At 38.6% G+C, this 17779-nt stretch overlaps 2 protein-coding genes across 7 annotated transcripts in view; one reads left to right on the plus strand and one right to left on the minus strand.

The window, feature by feature from the left end:
- Positions 1-96: 96 nt before the first annotated feature.
- On the plus strand, positions 97-13174 carry LOC127434971 (interferon regulatory factor 5-like). Of its 5 annotated transcripts, XM_051688042.1 has the most exons (11): positions 97-337; positions 3155-3294; positions 3729-3851; positions 5206-5392; positions 5902-5927; positions 6024-6051; positions 8766-9209; positions 9945-10334; positions 10899-10951; positions 11378-11496; positions 12665-12829. In XM_051688042.1, exons 2-11 carry the CDS (start codon positions 3244-3246, stop codon positions 12690-12692), a joined length of 1449 nt encoding a protein of 482 aa, XP_051544002.1. In that variant the 5' UTR covers positions 97-337; positions 3155-3243; the 3' UTR covers positions 12693-12829. The 5 variants fall into 5 exon arrangements, 4 of the variants coding, with proteins under 4 accessions (XP_051544002.1, XP_051544003.1, XP_051544000.1 ...); XR_007896110.1 differs by lacking the exon at positions 12665-12829 and having other exon boundaries at positions 9945-10799; positions 11378-11469; XM_051688040.1 differs by lacking the exon at positions 10899-10951 and having other exon boundaries at positions 98-337; positions 12665-13174.
- Positions 13175-14187: 1013 nt separating this feature from the next.
- The window catches only part of LOC127434959 (transportin-3-like), a 30606-nt gene continuing 27014 nt past the window's right edge, over positions 14188-17779 (minus strand). For both annotated transcript variants that reach the window (XM_051688019.1, XM_051688020.1), the window contains exons 22-23: positions 17143-17235; positions 14188-14902 (exon numbers count right to left, since the gene is read on the minus strand). In XM_051688019.1, coding sequence (XP_051543979.1) covers positions 17175-17235 — 61 coding nt within the window. In that variant the 3' untranslated portion in view covers positions 14188-14902; positions 17143-17174. The remainder of the gene's footprint in view (positions 14903-17142; positions 17236-17779) is intronic.

Here is a 17779-nt window from a genome sequence, read left to right on the forward strand (position 1 = left end):
TAAACGCTCTGGCAGGTTGTGGATGGTTCACAGGCAGTGCATGTATGAAATGAAACACACCACTTCCGTTTACATTAGCCCCTGTCATCCGGAAGGGTGGTACCTGTTCAACTTCTGCAAATACTCTTCTGTCGCCTCATGCCAGCTCAATCAAAAACAACATGGATATGAGAGAGACTCCCAGTAGAGCGCTGCGATCAACCCGACCGTGAACGTTTGATCTTTTCTTCTTCTGTTGAGGACATAAAAGACGCGAATCAGTATTCTCACCTGGATCTATGCGCCCGTCAGGTAACGCTGGTTTCACGGAGCCAGTCTCGGGAACAAGTTATCTTAAGTAAGTTGTTTAATCCGTTTGCATCAGATATAACGCGTGAAATCTTGAAAGTTTGCGCCTCTGTGTCTGTTTAGGTATATGTCTAATATATATATATATATATATATATATATATATATATATATTATTATTTTTTAATTATTATTATTATTTTTATTTTATTTTTTATTTTTTTTTGTTGCTCTGGGCGCTTTATTTAATATGTTATTTATAGGCAGGTGGGAATTTTAGTACCAAACTCGTTCTTGCGCAAAAAGTTAGGCGCAACGCAACGTATGGAACAGTGCGCAGGTGTCTCGAGACGCGTTCTTTTAAAGTTCCGTTCACACCGACAACGTTTTTGTTTGACTGTGGCTCCGCGTCCAGCTGTTTGTTTGATTTTCAGGTCTCGCGCCGTGTCAGAAAATAACGTAAACTTTTTAAAGCTTGTCTCGAGACACCTGCTTTCTGTTATGTGCGTTGCGTCTAACTTTTCAGCGCAAGGACAAGTTCGGTTTGAACGGCGAGACGCAGCGCAACGGTTAAATACGTCCGTCTCGCGCATGGTTACATAGAAAAATGATTGGGAAACAGCGCGGACGGACGCAAAAACAAGTTCGGTGTGAACGGCCCACAACTTCAACAGTAACGTCAGCAACAGACAATGGATAAAAAAATAAAATAAAAATTACTCTGCTCTTTTGGTTTTCTTTTGTTATGTCTTTGGTTCTAACTTGTACTTTGTTTTCACAAATAAATAGAATAGCAATAATAATCAAAACCCAGAACATTAGTCTTTATATTCAGTATGGATCTCAAAGAATCCCAAACATTATGATGTACAGCAAATTCCTCATATATGACTTTGAAGGAACTAAACACTTTTTATTTATCACCTACTTCTCCAGCTTGACTCAAAATCAACGTAAAATTGTATCATTTGGTCAGTGTTGTTCCTCTTATAAACACACAATGAATGAATTTGCTAGTATTTAGCCTAGAAGAACTTCCTTCATGGGAGTGCAGTGACAAGACACTTTTTTTAACACTCATTCAAGAAGTCTCATGACTGTTGGCATAATGTTAAGTCAGAACAGAAGATGCGTCCCACGAGGTTTCACAGCCCATTTTTCATTTTTGAGAAAAATCAAACCCAGAAAAGCTGTCACAAAAATATATCCTCCTCCCCCTCCCCTCATCACTGAATAGACAGCAATACTGGTAGTGTTCACGTTTTGCTGTCATGGTGCTCAGTCATGTTGTCATTTATTTACAAAGGTAACATGACCTCTCCGCCGCTGAGCTTTTTTTAAAACTGAATACCTGCATGCTTTCTGTTTTCCCACGAACACCTGCTTTGATAGCAGTGATTCGATGACTTGGCAGAGGCCTGGAGGCTCACGTCTTGTTCCATTTATCATTGCACTGCTTTTGTGCAGAAGATTTATTCAACCTTTTGCCCTGATTCTGGGTTGAGGATGCTTTTATTAAGCATTGAAACCTATAACTATAGTTTTTCTCAACCTTCATCAACACCAAAACAGGAAAGTGTTCCATCTACCTCAGAAAATACTGGATATCATTTAGCATTATCAGTAATATTATGTAGTAAAAACAATCAATAGTTATGCATGAAAACCAGATGGGATGTTTAATAAAAGTAATTTGCAGTTGTGCATGGTCAAATTTAATTATCAAAGCTTAACAATATCACTTATGAGTGAACAAAGCCCAACACTTGCCTGTTTTGTTTTCTTTTCTTAAACGAACTGATCAGAGATTAAAAGCCTTGCAATAAAAAAAAAAGGGATTTTTGCTGCTTGTTCAGTTTACTCAATTCAAATGAACTAAAGCATTACAATTGATTTCATTGCGTTCTATTTATTTAAATTCATACAATTGAAGTTTCCTTAGTTAATCCATTTGAGTTGGGACTACATGAATACTTTTTGTGGTGTTAATGTTGCATTTAGGAAACTGGGCCAGGGATTTCCATTTCCCTGCATGATTTGAATGGGACTCGATAGGGGTATACATGTTAAAATTAAGTCTTATTTTATGTGTTTTTGTGCAAGATGAATATAGGGGTGTACTTGTTAGTCTTTAATTTTTAATACTGAGGTTTAGAAGAGTTTCTGTCATGTTGGAGTTTTGGGGGTTACCATTATGGTGAAAAGTGGTGCTTGAGCTAACGATGAGGACAGGTAGATGTCACACATGAAATTGATTGCTTGGTTCATTGAGCAATTTCTGTGTTAACCATAGTATAGTATAAACTACACTCTGTAGTACTTCCAACCAGTATGTATTTAGCATGCTGACTTTCACTGTTTAGTACATAAAAAATGAAAAGAGATTTATTTGAGTTGCATTGCACATCTCATTTTGTTGGGTTTACCATCCATCCATTCATCCATCTTCTATAGCCGCTTGTCTTATGTATGGTCACGGGTAGTGCTGGTGCCTACCCCAGCTGTCTAGGGCCAAAAGCAGGGAAATACCCTGGACAGGTGGCCTGTGTTGGATTTACCCAATTCAACACATTTATTTTTACAAAGTGTTTGTGTTGGGATTACAAAGTAATTAAAAAAAATTATTTTCAAACATGTGGAACCACTGTTTTATAGGTTTACAAAGCAAAATCTTTCTAAGTACACCCTGGGGCACATGTATCCCTGTTTAGGAAATCACTGGACTAGATTGTTAGTTTTTAGCTCAGCCACCCCAACACATCTCTTTGGTTGCGTAAACTTTGCTGATTCAGATTGTATTTATGTGCCTTTCTAGTAGTATCTCCCAAACTGCAACATGCAACTTTCATTCCTCTTTTTGCTCTAGAAATAGCTCACCCTTCCAAGATCAACAGGCTACCAAAAGAATAGGGTTCACCATTACCACCTCCTCCGGCCCCCTCATTTTCCAGCGTCATGAGTGTTCAACCACGGAGGATCCGTCTGAAGCCATGGCTGCTGGCACAGGTGAACTGGATAAGAATCTTATTGATGACACCAAAAAACAGCTCACAATAAAAACCATAGAATAGTTTAAACCGTGATTGTCTGTTTTAAGTAAAATAACTTTTGTCCTTTTGAAGTGGACAGTACAAATTTGTCAGATTTATTGTTGGAACACTTTAAATGATCTTCATCTATTCATCAGTGCGGATCCTTAATCAAACAACCAGATGCCACCTTGCTTTCATCCATCTAGCACTACCAGAAATCATAATGTAATCTATAATTAATATTCTAATCCATTATATCCATTGTTTCTATTAAAATCTTCTTCGCACCATTTACGTTTGGTGTGAAAGGCCTAAAAATGGAGGGAAAACTTAGAGGAAGTTCATTTTAAATCTTTGCAGTGCACAATGGGCTTGTTCTAAATTAGTAATCATTTCTCACTCTACCAGATTAACAGTGGGAAATACCCTGGATTGCATTGGCTTAATCAAGAGCACAGGCTGTTCCGGATCCCATGGAGACATGCCACCCGCCATATGCCAACACTGGAAGAGGAGAACACTATATTTAAGGTAAATATTGTAATTGGTTTTTATTTTGTGGTTAGCGCAAAATTTTTATACAAATTTTTAGGGTATTTAGGTAATGTATTTTCTTACAGGGCCACTTTTTTATTTTTATATTTTTATGCCTGGATCCTTACAGGGGCTGTCAAAAACCCCTCTATATTTCTGGCTCTTCTAAAGTTAGCACTGTCGTTTAGGGGGAATTCTTTGGTTCTTTTAGATTTGGGAGGCACTGAAACACCTAGCAGTTTCACTTTTCAGTATTTATTTATCTATTATTAGCAATAAAATAAAGGTATTGACGATGCAAACTAGGGTGATTAACCTTTAGTTCACTGTGCGCTCATGTCCTTATAAGACCTGTTAAAAATATTGTTAAAAACAGTTTTAAATCATGTCTGTTGCAGAACATTGAGTGCTTTCAATATATAGCTTTATTTAAAAGTCCTAGTGATAGTTTGGAGGATAAGCTTTTCAGTAGAACTTTTCTAACCACGCTTGGAGAACTAAAAATGGAGCGAGTTTCAGTTCCACTTGACTTCATTGCTGTGAGGTTATAAGTAAGAGGAAGTCATGAAAAGTTTAGAGCCGTGTGGCTAAAGACCCCATGACATCAAAATGAAAGTTTTGTAGAAGATATGCGCTTTAAATTTTATTATAAATGTCATCTAGGAAAACTGGCTTATCTTGGACTACAAAGATTTTGGTCCAATCAGATGCTCTTTTGAATGAGAATGTCTCTCCTCCTAATACCACCTGCAGACGACTAGCAAGTAAGCAAATCATGGTTACATGCTATGATGTAACTAATTTTTAATTAAATGTGACTAATTAAAAATCAAATTAAATGAAATTTTATTAAGGAAAAAAAAAAAGGACGAGCCCTTCGATATGTCCCGTCCAGACTTGTCAAGCGATTTCATGGGGTCTTTAAAGTTAAAGTATGTAACTTTTTCAGTGTTAAAATACGTTCTTCTTTCCCAGCTTAATACGCAGAGACAACTATAAGCAAGCCATTCATAGGTAAATTTTCTCAAAACAGTAAACACTGTCTCTGTGTCGCTATGAAAATTCCTGTTTGTTTAGAGTGACTCGCTTAGACCCGCCTCAACAACATTACTCAACCAGTGGTGTGAGTTGGGGGACTATCTGACTGTTTGAACAGCTGAAGGTGAGGGCCATATTCAGAAAGCTGTTTTGAAACCATTGTTTATTTTTGCAATTCCATTCAGTGGCGCTAGTGTCGCAGAAATTTCAGCTTTAAGGCTGGGCACGGTGGCTTTGGAACATACAAATGGTCAAAATGTCTTTCATTGTAGTTATGCTTTTTAGTCCCTTTTATTAATTTTGCTCTCTGCAGGCTTGGGCTCTGGAGACAGGAAAGTATCAGGAGGGAGTGGACGAGCCAGATCCAGCCAAATGGAAAGCCAACCTCCGCTGTGCACTAAACAAAAGCCGAGAATTCAGTCTCCACTATGATGGCACTAAGGACACCCCCGTCCTGCCCTATAAGATCTATGAGGTGTGCGACCAGTCTGTCAATGGAGGTATGGACTGGGAATGTGTGCCTTCAAGCCATTAACATGGCATACAGTACACCTCTTAAACTGTAAATTGGCTCCAAAATCAAAGTAGTTTTGTTTTAATTGTGCTGTATTGAAGCAATTTACATTTTTGGTGGTTGTTGTACTACCACTAATGACCTGCAAGTGAATTTCCAAAATGTAATATTGCAGGGGAAGAATCATTTTTATTCATGGGGATTGAATGAATTAGTACCATTCATCTGACTGAGCAGAAAAAGTATAACCCAACCATAAACTTACCCCTAAACCTAACCAATCAGGTAGCGCTTTCCACATAAATATGAATGAGTGTTCCCCTACTATCCCAAGTTTAAAAAAATTAAACTGCAAGCTGCAGAACTTGCAAACGGCCTGCAAGCTGCAGAACTTGCAGATATAATTTTTAACTTTTGAAAGGGTTATTTGCCCACATTTTCTACAAGGGGAAATTGAGTTCAGACAATACAAATTTTCTCTTTTGTTGATTTTAGATGCAGGAGAGGACGAGGAAGAGGAGGTAAATGTTAATAGCTCGATTTACTGCAGGTCAACAGAATTAAATCCATTGTAAAATGCTGACTTCATATACTAATTGATTAACTTTTTATTTCAGCTGCCAAACTTTGTCAACCTCTCCATTGGTAAGATTTCATTTGGTTGGATTTTGTACTTCTGAATACCAATATCTTTTTGCTTTAGCACTCGATAGCTCTGTTCCAAAACCTAGTGAGCTGCCTACATAGGCAGTTACCTTCTAAGGCAACATCCTAACTGAAATCATTGTAGGCAGCCCTCCTCATGTGAAGCTTGATTCATGACAATTGACTTCAATAGAGTTTGACGTTACCATGTTGCTATGTTAACAACACAAACATTGAGTAAAATGGGCCATTTTGTATAATATTTTACTTTTTTGTTATAAGTGCTTTTTAGTATTGAATGAATTCTATGCATACTTAAAATTGTTATTTCTCTCAATTCGTCGGCTATTTTAGATTGCCTTTTTTACAAAAGATACATGTGATGCTGCCTAACATTATGTAAGCGACTGGCGAAATGAAGACATCTTAGAATGCTGCAGGATTATGGCTACAGTATACATGGTATTTTCGCATTCACACACTCAGTTTATTAAAAGTATACTCTTTAGAACTTTTTGATATGCATTACGACTGCTTGTCATACTCTTTAAACAGTCGACAACACCAGGCGCAAATGCGGACGATGTGCAATGACACGGACTGTCTGCATGTCTACAAAAACTAAGCCGCACACAGACAGTCCGAGCGTACTGTGCAGATGACGAAATCTGAGTCACAAGTACTGTGTGCGAGAAATACCGTCACGTGGAAAACTGAAGTATACTTTTGGTGTGCATAAGTCCTCCAGGGAAGTTTGGACTTCCATAGTTGGAGATTGAAATACGATGTGATGTGCGTTCAAGTGATTTTAGTCAGAAACAATGGACCCGTTTTGCAATTTCATATTTCTTTTAAATCTTTTTCCACTTACTTGCAAAGACCGGAAGCTTTTTAGCACCAGCGCAACTAAATGAAGAGCTAGGCTGTGCATTAGGTGTGTAAATAAAACCTCTTCAACCTGCCGACGGGTCCAAAAGGGGGCGCTATGTCACGAAAAAAGTTTACAATAAACGTTAAAATCCCTGGATACGTGAGTCAGACATATGTGGTATCCTCTGAAAGCTTAGAATCTGAACTTTTCATAGATAAACATCACTTCTGCATTTGTTACATTTATTAACAAAATAAGGCCTGAAAATATCCGTGTCACAAATAAGTGCCACCTAGAAGTATATTAATATAACATATATCAAATGAATGCTCTCATTCTCAGGAATGCGTCTGTAAAAAAAAAAAAAGAATCACAAAGTGAAATGTGATACAAGCAAATACAAACTTCTCTTTTATGTGCCGATTACTGCTGCTGTAAGCCCCAAATAGCTACAAACTTTATATCTGCTTTTACTTTAGGCAGTTTTCTACAAAATGAGCCATTTTTACTTGTCTGTGAACTTGCTTGTGTGAATAATCCAATGTTATATCTTAGATGTCCAGAACAAAACATGCAGTCTGTTGATGATAAAATGTTAAATATCATTGCAAAGCAGAGGATCTCCACTTTCTAATGACACTTAGACTGTGCTTCTAGTCCACTCAGTTAGACTGAATGTCTATGGCGAGCACATCTGTGAGGGCTAAAATGCGTTAGAGCGCTACCTACATTTTATATCTGCATATTGTGATGGATAGGTAATGAGAGGAAAAATACAATTCTAGTACTTGCTGCCGTCTAGTGGAATAAAATAAGACATTTTGGTGGGAGATGCCCCAGAGTTAAAGAGGTTTATGCTTTGTCTATCTATTTTATCATTCTTGTGCGGCATCAAATAATGATGGGAAATTTAGTTTTGTTGCACAAGCCTGTCGCTCAATAAACCAGCTGAATAAGGGGCATGGGTAGCTTAGCGAGTATTGACGCTGACTACCACCCCTGGAGTCGTGAGTTCAAATCCAGGGCATGCTGAGTGACTCCAGCCAGGTCTCCTAAGCAACCAAATTGGCCCGGTTGCTAGGGAGGGTAGAGTCACGTGGGGTAACCTCCTCGTGGTCGTGTTAAGTGGTTCTCGCTCTCAATGGGGTGCGTGGTAAGTTGTGCGTGGATCACGGAGAGTAGCATGAGCCTCCACATGGAGTCTCCGCGGTGACATGCACAGCGAGCCACATGAGATGTGCAGATTGACGTTCTCAGAAGCAGAGGCAACGGAGACTTGTCCTCCACCACGAGGACCTACTAAGTAGTGGGAATTGGGCATTCCAAATTGAGAGAAAAGGGGATAAAATAAATAAACCAGCTGAATGGGTCTTTTTTTTTTATTGCAAGCATTTTTCTTCATTAACAGTACAAAAACTATATACAAACTAAACTGCACAGTTAAATTCCACAAGTAAAACTGAGTTATTAACAATAACAATTTGCTTCTGCCATGATTCTTAAATCGACACGTCCCCAACATGGAATGTCTGGGATCAAATAAAATCCAGAGTTTCCCACTCATCATTATGAATTCTTGTTGGTGTTCATCTGCGCTCATCCTGTAAATACGATCATTCTGACATGACCTGAATGGACCATTAGGCCTTTATGCTTTCTACCTACCAGCCTTTATGTTGGGAGCACTATGGTGCCTTAAAATGCTGCCTATATAGGAAACTCACTAGGTTTTGGATCACAGCTAAAATGTAGTTGAATACTATGTATATTTTGGATTTAAATTGGATTTAGTAACTAACCTATTCTTTTTGCGCTGTATGTATGTTGCTTATTTTAACAACAGATCCGAGAGCTGGTGAACCTCCCAGTTACCCTGCATACCCTCCTAGAGTTGATGTTCCATTCACCTCTCCTATTGGCGACAGCTTTAATCCCACTCATCATAACCCTCCAATGAACATTTTAGAAGTAGTCCATAATAACACAAATGGAGGTGCTCCTATGACCACTCATCTTACCCAGCCTGGTAATGCCCCTCATGAATTTCCCAGTCATGGTCCAGTCAAAGTGGAGCAGGGGACATATCCTGTTCATGGTGGAGGACTTCTGAATGATTTGGGAATGGAGACTGGAGTCATACCCCCTTCTGTCCTTCAAGATGTAGTTTCTCATTCTGTTGGCCCTCCAGCCATAGTGGACAGCCCAATGCAAGAGGTGCCAGCCCAAGTGGAAAACCAGATCCATCCCTGTATCTCTGAATTGCTGAGCAGTCCTCACATGTTGCCCTGTAAGCCTCTAATCCCTTTTGCAATCACAATTATTGCCATCCTGGATTAACAACGCAATTTATTTTGGATGAAAACATACTTAAATCTCATAAACAACCTAGTCCCACCCATCTATTTTCAGTAATGTTGATGTTAAATGACCAAGAGGTGTGTATGGAGTCACTATAACCAGGCTTTACTCACGCTTAGCTATCAGTGCACACCTTAGCTGTGTTAATGTGAGAATCTGGAGTGGTAGTCTGTTATTAAAGGGATCGTTCACTGAAACATGAAAATTCTGTCATCATTTACTCAATCATGTCATTCCAAACCTTTTTTTTTTTCTATTAATGTTTTCTTTTGTTGGAACAACAATGGAGATGTTTAGCAGAATGTATGAGCTGCTCTACTCCAAACAGTAACAGTGGATGGGGACCAGGGACTGTCATGTTCCACAAAGGACAATAAAAGCACCATTAAAGCATTATAAAGCGTTATTTTCCAAGTCTTCTGAAGCCAGACAATAGCTTTGTGTTAGAAACTGGCTAAAAGTAATTATTCTTCGAAAATCTTGCATTACAGCCAAGGTAAAGTGCAGCTTGGAGATTCTGCAATAAATGACTATTGTTTGTCTCATGGAAGACAAAGTGATATTGTTTTGGGACAACATAAGGGTGAGTAAATGATGACAGTTTTCAATTTTGGGTGAAGTATTCCTGTAATTCTGTTTTTCCCCTTTCTTTTGTCATCTCTAGTAACTGATCTTGATATCAAGTTCCAGTACAGAGGTCGGATAGCTGGTTCTTTGACTGTCAGTAACCCTCAGGGTTGTAGACTTTACTACGGTAACCTGGCACCCACTCCAGAGCAAGTGGAGTTGTTCGGTCCAGTCACACTGCACCAGGTGCTGTTTCCCGGAACCGTTGAGATCCAAAATGAAAAGCAGAGGTTCTACACTGATCATCTGCTGGACGTGATGGATCGAGGGCTGATTTTGGAGATCAGGGGACAAGATATATATGCCATCAGGTTGTGCCAGTGTAAAGTGTTCTGGTCTGGGCCAGGTGTACTCGAGCAGGGTCCGCCCAATCCAATGGAGCGGGAAAAGAAGATCAGGGTGTTCAGTCTGAATAACTTCCTCCAAGGTGAGTGAAATCTATCTTTTCCTGCCTTGGATTATTACGGTTTCCAATCGTAGGCAATGACGTAATGTGTGTTCAAATTTTGGTCTGAAAAAAGACCATGTTTTGGGCAATTTCATATTTTTTTAAAATCTCTTTCACTTCCCGATAAAGACAGGAAATGTTTTTAGCGCTAGTGCAACAAAATGAAGAGAAAGGATGTGCTTTAGGTGTGTAATTGGTGCATTCTTGTGCTGTCATACAGAATGATGGGAAATGGAGTTTTGGAACAAAGTTGCCACACAGGCCAGTAGAAGCTGTTCACAATGAGTGCATTAGTGCATCTGTCTGCACAAGATGGTCTTTGTCTTTGTCTGTTTTTTCTTTTAAACTGTTATTTTCAGCATCTCGCACAGTAGTGCCACCTTTCGAGACACCTGCATTCTGTTCTATTCATTGCGCCGCAAAAATAATCAGTCATATTTTATGGTAATCTTAATCACTTCATAAAGTTACTAAATGGTATCATACACATTCACACAATTTATTGGGATTAATATAAAAAAAGCATCTTTCATGATTTTTTAGCGCAAGAACGTACTCGGGTTGAACAGCCCCTTATAAATCAGCAAGATTTTATGGTAAGCTTAATCACTTTATAAAATTACTAAATTGTACCATACACATGTCACACAATTAATTGGAATTCATTTAAAAAAAGTATCTGCCATCATTTTTAGTGCAAGAACATGTTTGGCTTGAGCAGCCCCTTATAAATCAGCTAAATCGGTAATATTTTATGGTGAGCTTTATCACTTCATAATGTTACTAAATTGTACCATACACATTAACACTTGCAATTTATTGGGATTAATATAAAAAAAGCAGCTGATGATTTTTTTTTTTTTTTTTGCTGTTATTTGACACACTCTCCAATTAGGAAAGTCAGAGCTCATTTCAAAAATTCAATTATTACAACATGATTTGAAGGCAGCAATTGATTACAGTGATCAAACTTTGTTTTTATTAAGAATTTCTCATACTGAAATGCTGTGTATTTTTGGCAGGTCTTATCACGTATCAGAAGGGGGAGGCGCCCACTCCACCTCCCTTTGAGATCTACTTCTGCTTTGGTGAGGACTGGCCGGATAGAAAGCCCAAAGAAAAGAAGCTCATCATTGTCCAGGTGTGGAGATGAGATTAACCTTGAAACCCACTTTTATCAATTTAAAGGTATAATTCTCCCAACAATCTGGGAGAATTTTTATCTGTGGAACCCAAAAGTAAATGTTAGGGTAAACGACAGCCTCAGTCACCATACACGGATCAGCCACAACATTAAAACCACCTGCCTAATATCATGTAGGTCCCCCTCGTGCCACCTAAACAGCTCTGACCCATCGAGGCATGGACTCCACAAGACCACTGAAGGTGTCCTGTGATATCTGGCACCAAGACGTTAGCAGAAGATCCTTTAAGTCCTGTAAGTTGCGAGGTGGGGCCTCTAGGGATCGACTTGTTGGTCCAGAACATTCCATAGATGCTCAATCGGATTAAGATATGGGGAATTTGGAGGCCAAGTCAACACCTTGAACTATTTGTCATGTTCCTCAAACCATTCCTGAACAATTTTTGGAGTGTGGCGGGGTGCATTATTCTGCTGAAAGTGGCCACTGCCATCAGGGAATACCGTTGCCATGAAGGGGTGGATGTGGTCTGCAACAATCTTTAGGTAGGTGGTACGTGGTATGTGTCAGAGTAACATCCACACAAATGCCAAGACCCAAGGTTTCTCAGCAGAACAGAGCATCACACGCCAGCCTTCCTTCATACTATGGTGCATCCTGCTGCTTCCCCAGGTAAACGACGCACACGGCCTTTCACATGATCTAAAAGAATATGTGATTTATCAGACCAGGCCACCTTCTTCCATTGCTCCATGGTCCAATTCTAATGCTCACGTGCCCATTGTAGACACTTTCGGAGGTGGACAGGGGTAAGCATGGCTATGCAGCCCCATATGCAGCAAGCTGCGATGCACTGTGTGTTCTGACACCTTTCTATCATGGAGAGCATTACGTTTTTCAGCAATTTGTGGTACAGTAGCTCTTCTAGCAATCACAATTTGGCCCTTGTCAAAGTTGCTAAGATCCTTACACTTGCCCATTTTTCCTGTTTCCAACATATGAAATTCAAGAACTGACTGTTCACTTGCTGCCTAATATATTCCACCCCTTGACAGGTGCCATTGTAACAAGATAATGAATGTTATTCACTTCACCTGTCAGTGGTTTTAATGTTGTGGCTGATAAGTGTATGCTCTTACCATGCTTTCATTCTTTGTCTCTTTTCAGGTTGTTCCAGTGGTCGCAAGAATCCTGACTGAGATGTTTTCAGGCGAGCTCTCCTGGTCTACAGACAGCATTCGGCTCCAGATCTCCAACCCCGACTTGAAAGACCAGACGGTGGAGCAATTCAAAGAGCTCCATAGACTGTTGCAGAGCCAAAATGCTCATGCCACCTGGGCTCAGAACATCCACTAACTGGGGCTTCACCCAGAGATCATTACTTAAAGCTTCTCTACTGAAAGTTGAAACCGTTTCAGCTATTTCCACGACCAACAGTCTTATTACACGGCATTGAACCGATCTAGAGAAAAGTTGGTGTAATGCCTGCTCTTTGAACACTTGTGTATATATAGGTGCCCTCACTGCTGCCTTAATGAAAACATAGCCAAAATAATTTCCATTGGAGAACCCTTGATGTCTCATGGATTTTCCTTCATGAACTATTTTTGTTGTTTTCTCTGTAAACTGGTCTTTTAAATATTTCAATAAATACCAATGCAGTATTTTTAATAGTCACAGGCATGATCTCAGGTTGCTTCTGTATGATTACTTTGCCTTTTTCAGTCCCATTAAATCAGAATTGTGCATTTTAGTCCACTTGAGGCCATCTATATGCCAGTGCACTCCTAGCTGACAACACTATCGTTACCCAGAGATATATATATATATATATATGCACTTAAAATATACAGTCTCTTGCAAGAAAAAGGATACAAAAATATTGATGACTTATCTTGCTCTGCACAGAGTTTTGTCCAATCAAATGCTCTCTAGTATGAGAATGTCCCTGCTACCTAATAGCTAGTTCATGTCTCTTGGTTGTGGTGTCACAAAAGCATTAAAAGGGGGGAGGGGACATATATCAGTATGTCCTGCCCAAACTAAAGTGTTTAATGTGAAATCACACTAGTTTTGTGCACAAATCTGACCATGTTGTACCTTGAAATAAGCTGTGTCACGCGAAGTTTGGTGACTCATTTATCCGAGTGACTCATCTTTCATGTGAGCTCTTTGTAAACATTGGCCATGTTCGTAGCTGCAAGATAATATCAGCTGACCTCATCCTATAGGGTCTGTGCCAGTAATGTGAACCTGTTGGACTTGAACGCACACAGCTACGTTTTGGACTGTATAATGAACAATGTTACAGAAGCTCAATTAGTAAATAGGAGAGGGATGGGAAAGGCAGGGTTACCTAAGGGATTACACATGCAATTGTGAGAAACTCATGGTTGTAGAACCTCGAAAAAAACCCAGACAATAGAGGAGGATTAAACTTACTCTATTACTCAGAAAACAAGACCTGAAGGACTGATGTAACTTCTTTAAAATGAAACCTGGTCAAACAGGTTCTGAGACTTGGAGAGTATAAATCTGTCTTCAACCACACAAATGCATCTAAAGTGATATTAGAAACAAAGATTTGTTTGTTCCTCACATTATTTGATTTATTGTTTGCACAATGGCTGCACACGCTCAAGATGATCACCTCTGCGCATCTAAAATGCCATGTGCTGAGGTGGTGATAGAACAAAAAAAAAAAAAAAAAAAAAAAAAGCACCTGCCAGTCCACTTCATATTTTACAGCATAACCTGTACTGATAAAACTCCAGCCAACTTTAAAAAGATCAAAGGTGAAGCCAACTCTCCCAGGATTCTCCATTTGCCGTTTCATAAATTGTCCCACAGGCTGATGCTTGTGACAATCTTTCGTTTGGTAATAATTTTTATGGCACTGGCAGCAAAGCCATGTTTTGATCTCTAAACAGACATCCATGAAAATAAATCTCCATTTGTTTTTAAAAACTTACAAGTCTTTCATATTTTTAACAATGCATTATGATTTGCAACCAGGCACAACCTTTTGTTTTTGTCGATGGATCCCACACAAATCTGATGCAGACGTTTATCCATGTTTTGAAATGGGTGTAAACGCTTTAAATGTCCAAAACTTGGCCCGCCCAAGTCGACGTCCCTTCTGAAACCCCCCTCTTGCTTCAGCTGGCATCAGTGTGCTTGTAGGGGTAAAGGGAGGGGTTGGGGGTCCTGTCTTTTGACACCCACAAGGCAATTTGCTTTTTCCTGAAACCCTGCCACGCCAAAGCTCCAATTCGATTGGTTGGCTTCCCATGGTGCCAAGTCCCACAAATCCTTCATGCAAGAGTTCCCTTTAGTTTCTGAACAGTGGTCAACATGGCTCCCTTTGCACCTACTGCCGAATGTTCGCAAAACAAAAAATCTGACCTGCAGAGAAAACAATTATGAGATGTTAATAATACTGAAACAAACTACACTGGTGGCCAACGGTTTGGAATAATGTACAGATTTTGCTGTTTTGGAAGGAAATTGGTACTTTAATTCACCAAAGTGGCATTCAACTGATCACAAATTATAGTCAGGACATTACTGATTACTATTTGAAAAAAGTCATTTATCATCAAATCTAGACAGGCCCCATTTCCAGCAGCCATCACTCCAACACCTTATCCTTGAGTAATCATGCTAAATTGCTAATTTGGTCCTAGAAAATCACTTGCCATTATATCAAACACAGCTGAAAGCTATTTGGTTCATTAAATGAAGCTTAACATTGTCTTTGTGTTTGTTATTGAGTTGCCACAGTATGTAATAGACTGGCATGTCTTATGGTCAATATTAGGTCAAAAATGGCAAAAAAGAAACAGCTTTCTCTAGAAACTCATCAGTCAATCATTGTTTCGAGGAATGAAGGCTATACAATGCTTGAAACTGCCAAAAAACTGAAGATTTCATACAATGGTGTACACTGCAGTCTTCAAAGACAAAGGACAACTGGCTCTAACAAGGACAGAAAGAGATGTGGAAGACCAGATGTACAACTAAACAAGAGGAGAAGTACATCAGAGTCTCTAGTTTGAGAAATAGATGCCTCACGTGTCCTCAGCTGACAGCTTCATTGAATACTACCCGCTCAACACCAGTTTAATGTACAACAGTAAAGAGAAGACTCAGGGGTGCAGGCCTTATGGGAAGAATTGCAAAGAAAAAGCCACTTTTGAAACAGAAAAACAAAAAGAAAAGGTTAGAGTGGGCAAAGAAACATTTTTTTCTGGACAAACTGACAGCTAGAATGCCAAGGATCTGCAAAGCTGTCATTGCTGCACGTGGAGGACTTTTTGATAAGAACTCTTTGAAGTAGTTTAAGAAGTTCTGAACACTTTTTTCAAATTGGAATAGTAATTTTTCATGTTATTAATGTCCTGACTATACATTGTGATCAGTTGAATGCCACCTTGGAGAATAAAAATAAGAATTTCTTTCCATAAGAGCAAAATCTGTACATTATTCCAAAGTTTTGGCCGCCAGTGTATATATAGAACTATTTGCAGGGTTCCCACCCATTCAATCAATTTCAATGAATTTTCCAAACATGTGATTACACAATAAGTATTTTTTTAAATATTTTTCCTAAAGATTGCACTCACCATGAGCTATTTTAAAGGATATTCCAGGTTCAATACAAGTTAAGCTCAATCAAAAGCATTTGTGGCATAATATTGATTACCACAAAAAATAATTTCGATTTGTCCTGCCGTTTCTTAAAAAAAAAAAAAACAATCGAAGTTACAGTGAAGCACTTATAATGGAAGTGAATGGGGCCAATCTGTAAACGTTAAAATACTGTTTTAAAAGTATAGCCACAAGACAAACAATATACATGCTAACATGATTTATTGTGAAAAAATTGCTTACTAACCTTGATGTAATGTCAACAAACCCTAAAACGACTGTAAAAATTAAGATATAAATAGTACATATATATCCCAAACTATACATGTTTTAACAGAAGAATTAATGCAAGTGCTTTTATACAATAAGCTTCATATTTCTGCCTTTAACCCTCCAACAATTGGCCAAATTCACTTCCATTGTAAGTATCTCACTGTACCTTCGATGTTTACTTATTTTTAAAGGGACAAGTGGAAATAATTTGTGGTAATCAACATTATGCCACAAATGCTGTCGATCGCTTTGAACCCAGAATATTCCTTTAAGTGATGAAACCTTTTAAAGCCAAGAATTACTGCAAACATTATATCGACTAAAGAAACTTCCATGACATTTTTAGTCCTGGAGATCACCATATTAAAATGTCCTGATATTTCAGGTTTTCCATTGGAGCCTTTTATTTATAAACTTTAAAAGGAATAATTCACCCAGATATAAAAGAAAAATTTGAAATTATTTACTCAAATTCATAAGTCACACTCTGTACAAGATTATCAGGGAATATTGACAAATTCCAGACCTATAGTATAGCATAAAATGTTCTACTTTTGAGATTTATAGAAAAAAATAACAGCATACATATTTGGAACAAATTAGAGTGAGTAAATCATAACCAAAATAACGTATTGGTGAATTAATCATTTAAATTTCATTAATGGAAAAGATAGTTTCCATGGTGTACTCAATGACATCATTTGTTTCTTATGTGCTCTCACCTGGTCTTGCAGCATGAGCTGGTAAAAGACAGCTATCGGTACAGCCGGGTAAACTCTCTTATCGCCCAACAAACCTGTTTACATTCCTCTGCACTAGGGTGTGAGAGAAATATATAGATTGAAAGATGGAAAGAGAAAAATCACGGCATAAGGCATCAATCTAAGACAAACTAAAACACAATGAGTGGATTTATTATTACTAATCATAGCCAAATATCTATTTCTAAATATGCCAAGAGCATGGGCGAGTAACAGAATGGCCTTATATCTGTCCTTATATCAACCTTTTCCACTTTAAGTTGTGACTCATGCTGTTTTGTCAGAATATGTATTTGAGCATGACACCATGCAGGGAGGGTCAAAGGCTGTTGTTACACAGGTTGAGACTTGTCAAAGCATCTACCCGTGTGCAGAAGAGTATGAGATACTTCAATCTCGACTGGTTATGGGTGCTTGTTTAGGCTTGCTGCACAGAGTTAACCTCAGGGAAAACTGGATGTGTACCAACTTGCAACACCTCAAAAGATAAATCTTGTTTGTGATATGTACAAGTGGGTACTGAATAGATTTTCATTGACAAGGACAAAAGCACTGTGCTTTTAATGAGGGAGCAGGTACATTTCTCTTTGACTTCCAA

This window comes from Myxocyprinus asiaticus, chromosome 45 (genome assembly GCF_019703515.2).
Source record: "Myxocyprinus asiaticus isolate MX2 ecotype Aquarium Trade chromosome 45, UBuf_Myxa_2, whole genome shotgun sequence".
NCBI lineage: Eukaryota > Metazoa > Chordata > Actinopteri > Cypriniformes > Catostomidae > Myxocyprinus > Myxocyprinus asiaticus.